Genomic DNA, 7,234 nt, shown 5'->3' on the forward strand with positions numbered 1-7,234 from the left:
TCCTCATAGTTACTTAACCAACTGAGTAAAAAATACACAACTTCCATAGAACCAATTAAAATCACAGCAATTATTTTATCTTTTATTTGTTCAGTTGGAATGTCATTTGAGCCAAAACCGATTCAAAGACTACTCCTTGACATGCGAGCCACAAATCAGTTTAGGGTTCGTTTGGCCCCAGAAAGCATTACATACAATATAATATACCCTTTATATTCAGTATATGCCTTACTCAAACAAATGGAGCGGTGGGGAAAGTGGCAGGGCCCATATGTTTGGGCTCCCTCCGATATGTATTTCGAGAGCGCATGTCAAAAGGTCAGCCCCCGCTCACATGTGTGGTATATATGTACATGTGTGTAATTACGAGCTAGCCTCCCCCTTTTATTTCCTAGTACGAGCTACTACTGGGCAGTCTGGAGACCGCCTTATTTATGTGTCCGTCGAAACCGAAGCCATGAATTAAACATTCGCCCAGAGAGCCTTGTGCTGGGGCTACCAGGGAACTGAACATGTCACAAATCATTAGCACTTATTCAAATCAGTCCAAGGGAGGAGGCCCTGGCAAAAGACAACAACAAAGTCGGCCAACTGTATGCAAAGATTAATGCAAAATATTCAAATGGGAAATGTACATATTTTTGACCCCAGAAAGTTTCCCTAATTGCGTGAGACAGCCAGAGGTCAGAGGCGCGGCGTTAACAACAATGAAGATCACTGGACCAGATGCCGGAGATGTCCTCCAGGACGAAGCACCGCCGGCAGCATCCCAGGTAGCAGTTTGAACTCGAGTTCGAGTGTCCAGCAGACGCTGACCTTTCCGATCGCCACCGAGCTAGCAGTAACAACCCCCAAAGAATAAGATCTCTGGACATAGTCCAGTTATTGTCCCTTGAAAATTTTCAGCTTGATTTTCTTAAAATTTTACACAATTTTATGGCATCGCCCAAAAGGGTTCCGCTTGTCCACCCCGAATACCTGGATTCCTCCGAGATATCTCCGTGGTTTTGGGGTTGCTTTTGGGTCGATTTTATACGCATTTCCATTTTAATTCCAACTCTGGCGTCTTGCGTTTTTGCATATGCGTAGCTTGAGGATATTCGGCTGTCCTTTCAGCGTGGGAATCGGACACTGGTCAGCTGGGCGTCCTTTGGCCGGACTCCTGATACACATTTATCCTGCACATTAATCCGATTTTAATGAAGCGCTACATTTTGCGGTCGTGATCGCATTTCCTCTGCCTTGGTCAGCCGAAAGAAAAACGCAATTTTGGCTTAGGTCAGTTTGGAACAATGAAAATATAGGATTTAAAAAAGCCGAAAAATTCTGTAAGAAAAACCGGAAAAGCTGAAACGGAAATGTAAGATTTTCACTAAATGGTTTCAATATTTTTTATGTAATTGTAACACAAGTTTTTCGGTAAGCTCCATCAACCCCTTCAAAAACATAATTTGTTTTTTAAGTCTTAACATGTTTATTATTTTAAGGCTTTAGGAAACAGAAAGAAAGGAAAGCTCACGGCGGAAACAAGTTAAAATGCAGTTTAGATTACCTAGTAAATTTGACAAAAAATAATTTGTTCCTGGATTTTGATGCAGAATGGTGGAAAATCGACCCACAAATCGTTTAAGGTATTCCGCCCTTAAATCGGATGGTTATCGGGGAAGATATAGCATTCGCAGTGGGCCATGTATGCGTCCCCATGCATTTTTCAACATTTGAAAGGGGATCCCCCAGGAAATGTGACAAAAAATGTAAAAAATATTTTGTTTCTAGATTTTGATGCAGAATGACGAAGAATCGATCTACAAATCGATTAAGGTATTCCGCTCTAGAATCCGATAGAAATGGGCCAAAATATTGAATGGGACCGAGAGACAGACAGACACGCATATTTTGACTATAGAAGACATTCGGCTTTGTACACTTGCGGCAAAATTAAAATAACCTCAGAAAGGGTATAAATATATGTAGTGCAGAACTTTCTCTATTTATTTTTTTAAAACTCTAGTTATCACTTTCTCGTGGCTGCATGTGGCACCCCAGGAAATGCCGACCCCATCAAAATCATAATTGAGCAGTCAAACTCCAGTGAACTCCAGAAACACCTCAGAGAAAAGGAGCCTCTGCGGCAACTCCAAAATGCTTTTTGTACGAACTGCAGCCCCTCAACAATGGCAACTCATTTTACTCGGTTTAAGTTTTTGATGAATGATCTCATCAGCGAGGTGTCGACCAGAGGCACGATGATTTGGTTTTGGATCTGAAGCCCACAACTAACAGCTCCCAAAATAGCCCCCGATGAAATGGGCATCATTTGCGGCCAAGTGTAAAAATTTAAAATTTAATAATTAACAATTGTTTTTTAATTTCCCAGCAGCCAATCAGCAAACTCGGCTGCCCAAATTACTTTCCTCCTTTGGTGGCTGTCAATCCCGCGATCTGCTCCGAGAGAGATCTCTTTGTTAGGCGGTGATTAATGGTGCAAAATTATGAACTCGCTTGTTCTGACCATCTGACTGACGGACCAGCCCCAGCCCCAGCTCAAGCCCCAGCCAGCCAGAAGTTGTAAGTAGTTTTGTAAATCGGTTAAAGAAAAATGACTTCATTAAATTCATTAGCGCCCATGTGTGAAATTCGTTCAATTGGTTTTCGATGGGTGCCTTCGGGATAGCTCTATTTAAAGAACCCGCTTAATGACACCTTACTTCAATCGGATTGGATCGGATCGGATCGCTTACCCACCGATTTTTGGTGACCCAGGGCTATTTGTTGCGGCATGGGAAAATCAATAGTCAAAACCAGAGACCAGCAATTGCCCAGGGTTATGGAGCTGAGGGAAGCCAGCCATATAATCAAAGTGAGCTGCAGTCAAATGTGCCGCATAGATGGATGGATTTGCCAGGTCCGCCGGCCTGTCTTGCTCTCAGACTCTGGCCATAAGTCATCGGCATTGATAGCCATCAATCGCGACCGCTTTTCACGTTACCAAGACCACAAAGCTTTCTTGAGTGGCGCGAAATCCAAGTACAATTAGTCGGGGGCCCAGAGCCTGTGGTTGAATCCGAATCTTGCCTCTGGGACTGGGCTATGGAAATCCATGCCTGTTCGTTACCGGCTATTACTCCAACGCATTTTCCAAACTTGGCCATTTTTCTTGGAGGCGGCTGCCCCGGCAACCGATGCTCGAAGGGCGGGGGAGCTGGGCACCTCCAGTCCATTGCAACTTGTGGTCAGTCAGTCAGTCAGCCAGTTAGTCAGTTAGTCACTTTGTCAGTTGCCTCGACTGGGCTCATTCGTTTGCCGGGCGATGGCTCGTTGAACCTTTTTAACCGTTGCTTGGTCAAGAGTTGTTAACCATATTAAAGTGTTCAATGATTAATTACACGCGTCCAAGATTAATTGAAATCAATCAAAGCTGAAGTTAACTAATGGCAACACGTTTGTAATCCCCCAGTGCCAGACCATTCTCATCTGTGGCTCTGTCTGTTTCTGGTATCTCTATGGCATGGTATATGGAATGTCTGTGCCCTGGACTGTTACTCCTACTCCTTTACCTATTACCACACTGGGTCCATCATACACTCCTTCTTCAACAGTTGGGCTCCACAGAAGGCATACGAGGCCCACTGTAATTTTATTGGCCACATTATTTGGGCTATTCGGTTTCGGATTTAGTTTCCCATCTTGTGTGGATTCCCATGCTTAATTACAATTAGGGATTTTGTGGGCCATACGCATTAGTTGATAGATGTGCAGTTGGAAAAGTAAGAGTTTGACTTGGCATGGGAATGGAATTGAAGTAAACTGATATTCTCACAGTGTGAAATTTTTTTGGCAAAGAAACAAATGTTTTGTATTAGGTTCATCTTAGTTTTTCGTTTATTGGTAGCAGTGTCTTTTGTCATTCATTTCTTAGCCGTAGAATCCTCCATGGTGATGACGTCTGAATCCACCGCCATATCCACCGTATCCGCCATAGCCTCCATATCCGCCGTATCCTCCATAGGGACGTCCGAAGCCGCCGTATCCTCCATAGGGACGTCCGAAGCCACCGCCGTAGAAGGGTCCTCCACCGCCGTAGAAGGGTCCGCCGAAGCCAATCTGCCGCTTAGAACGCTCCTGAGTATCCACCGCCTGACCGATTTCCTGCTCCAGAGAGGACAGATCGTTGGACTGCCGGGGAGAGTCCTCGAGTGCCATAACCAGGCTGAAAGCCAGGCAGGCAATCAGGCCAAAAAGAACCGCAGATCTCATTGTTAATTAGTTGACTAACGATGACTTCCAATAAGCTTGACTTTGAATTCGAACTGATACTGAGCTAGTTCTTGGCCAGCGCTTTTATACAGAGTCGAGACCAAGCGTTTAACGGTTCGATAATAAGGTGATTCAAGAACAATCTAAACACAATGCGTTGTCAAAACGAAAAACCTGTTATACAAAATTGACTAAAGACTAATACGAGTAGAATTCCCCATTTTCGGATTCTATTTTTTTTATTTTGTTCTAAAAACCTTCTTCAAACTTCAGTGACGTAAAGTTAGAAAACCCAGAAGCTATGTTTAGACTTATTAATTTCATAAATATTTATAAAGTGGCTTCTATTTTACATAATATATACTAATCTAAAAAATAAATATTTATTTTCGTGTCTCTTGGATAAATAAATAGAAGTTCTGCCAAATCAAATCGTCAATAATTATCCCTTTTTTTTAATTAAATAAGCCCAAAGATGTCCAGTCTTAATTAAAATTTTCCTTTTTTAATGATCAGGTGACTCGGCTTGGAAGTTGTATCAATTGTCGGCTAAGTTATGGATTATGCCCCAGGGGCTGGAACACCGACACCGACACGGACCCGGACTCGGATCGCTTACAGAATTACACACGTGACACAAACGGGAGGAAGTAACTTTAACCGACGAACGGAAGCAGTCAAAGGACATGCTAAACCGCTTCCCCCTTACATGTATGCACACTCACTCATACACACATGTGGTTAATTATAATTACGCAATTTTAATATCAAAACATGCCAGCCATCTGGAAGGGGGAAGCATGTCCAAGTCCTGCTCGGATCCGAGGAGGGTTGCTTGCGTTGAAAAGGCGAAAAGTGATGAATGAAATGCGATGATTTCCACCGGGCGACCAACCCCCGCCAGACAGGTTGAGGTTGGGCCCTCATACCTCACACCTCCCCCAAAACTCCCAAACTCCCACACAGCCCAGCCCCTCCCCGGCATGCACACTTTGAGCTTTGATTGAGCATATCCGGTGGGATTAGAACCGGGGGATGGCCGTCGAGGTTTTGTTGTCAGTTGCTCGGCTCGTCCAGCCAACCGAGAGTTATTAGCTTTTGTGATATTGATAGAAGCCGATGTCTATTGACAATTAAACAATGACAGCACCACCCGCTCCCTCTCCCGTCAAGGGCGTTCTATGTTTGGGGGTAAGTCACAGCGATGGGCGTTGTGTGTTTGCCCACACTGAACCCCTCGAACCCGCGATAACCCTGGACATTAGTGGGCCTTTCCGCAAATTAATATGCATTTCGGAGGGTTTTGGGTTGATTAGAACGGGATTAGTGCCTCGCTGCGGCAAGCAAATAAGACTCAGTGGCATCTTCAGCGCATATGCTGCCAATTTGAGAAGCCAGCGGCTAAACGGTTAATTGTTTACTTGATTTATGGCCGAGAAAGGCAACGAATTCAGTTTAGCACGCGCCATTTTTTGGCCAATAGTTTAATTTTTTGCCAATCTTTTAATTACCTATAATTCAAAGCCGAAAGCACTGATTTAAAAACTTAATGTATCAGCACAAATTTGACTTAATTGCCATAGATTATATAATGGAATTTAATGTACCCAGTAGCAAAAGATAATGAAATGTAAGTATGCCATTAAAACCGCTAATGATGGTGATCAAGGGGGTATATAAGAGTCCGCCATTACCATTTTCGGGAGTACTTCTTTCTGCCATTTTACCAGAACAAAGTCTCCGAAATGACAGCTAATTTATGCCAAGTTTAGCTGTATGTTCGGCCCGACAGCATTTAAATATTTACTTATTTATTTTCCTTGGACAGCTCGCAGTTGCTGCTGCAGAGCCAAACAGCAGAAGCCCTCCCCGAGTCAGGGGTCCAGCTAATAAAATCTAAATGATAATTATGACATTCGTACGTGATAATTGCCGCAAACCTCGGCAAACTCCCACACATGCCCAGCCGAGGCTGCAAGGCAAAGTGCCCCAAAAGACAGCAAACAGATCGTGACAGCTCCGGGAACGTAAACAAACACACCCTCCTGGACTTATAATTAGCATGGCTCTAGCTCAGGAGCGAGACCTGGCGAACGCACTAATAAATAAATGGAGATTTTCTGTTATTTATTTTTAAAATATTCCCCCACGTCACACACATTTCCAAAGACGAGGTCAAGTGGGAAGATAATTTGGGACACCTCTTCACATGGAAGAAACAAAAACGCACACTGTCTACATATTCAGTCTTCATTTATTGGTAGATGTAACTATTTAGCCGTAAAATCCAAAGGGGCCTCCAAAGCCTCCGAAAGGACCTCCAAATCCGCCGAAGGGACCACCGAAGCCTCCGAATGGTCTGCCGTATCCGCCGAATCCACCGTATCCGCCATAGCCGCCATAACCAAAACGCCGTCCATATCCGCCATAGAAGGGTCCGCCAAAGCCGAATTGTCTCTTAGCTCGCACCTCGGACTCCACAGCCTGGCCGATATCCCTCTCGACGGAGGACAGATCATTCGACTGGATGGGGGACTCTTCAGCTGCCAGGACGAGGCTGAAAGCCAAGCAGGCAATCAGGCCCAATAAAATAGCTGAACGCATTTTTATTTTGAATAATAATGACTTCCAATAACGTAGAACTTTCGATTTTAACTGATTCTCAGCCGGCTTTTGGGATCTCCTTTTATACCAAGCCGGGATCGCAGATGCGATCTGGCATTTAACGTCTCGATATTAATGGGATTCAAGAACAATCTAAACAAAATGCGTTCCCCAAATGGGGAACCTGTTCTAGAATGATGACTAAAAACAAACCGCAGACCAGAATCCCCATCTAGCTTTGCGGTTTCTTTTATTTTGTTTTTTTGCCAAAAATATTCCCAAAACCCGGTGACGAAATAAACAAATCAATGAACTGGTTGGAGCCAATATCTCGTGAAGCCTAATGAATGCAAATTTATTTTCACGTTATTTG

General features: G+C 43.8%; 2 protein-coding genes across 2 annotated transcripts; both read right to left on the reverse strand.

The window, feature by feature from the left end:
• Positions 1–3,852: 3,852 nt before the first annotated feature.
• On the reverse strand, positions 3,853–4,346 carry LOC6500024 (keratin-associated protein 19-2). The gene has a single exon (XM_001953340.3). It carries the CDS (start codon positions 4,255–4,257, stop codon positions 3,916–3,918), a length of 342 nt encoding a protein of 113 aa, XP_001953375.1. The 5' UTR covers positions 4,258–4,346; the 3' UTR covers positions 3,853–3,915.
• Positions 4,347–6,493: 2,147 nt separating this feature from the next.
• Positions 6,494–6,937, reverse strand: LOC6500023 (glycine-rich RNA-binding protein 1). The gene has a single exon (XM_001953341.3). It carries the CDS (start codon positions 6,859–6,861, stop codon positions 6,532–6,534), a length of 330 nt encoding a protein of 109 aa, XP_001953376.1. The 5' UTR covers positions 6,862–6,937; the 3' UTR covers positions 6,494–6,531.
• Positions 6,938–7,234: the final 297 nt, after the last annotated feature.

This window comes from Drosophila ananassae, chromosome 2L (genome assembly GCF_017639315.1).
Source record: "Drosophila ananassae strain 14024-0371.13 chromosome 2L, ASM1763931v2, whole genome shotgun sequence".
Lineage (NCBI taxonomy): Eukaryota > Metazoa > Arthropoda > Insecta > Diptera > Drosophilidae > Drosophila > Drosophila ananassae.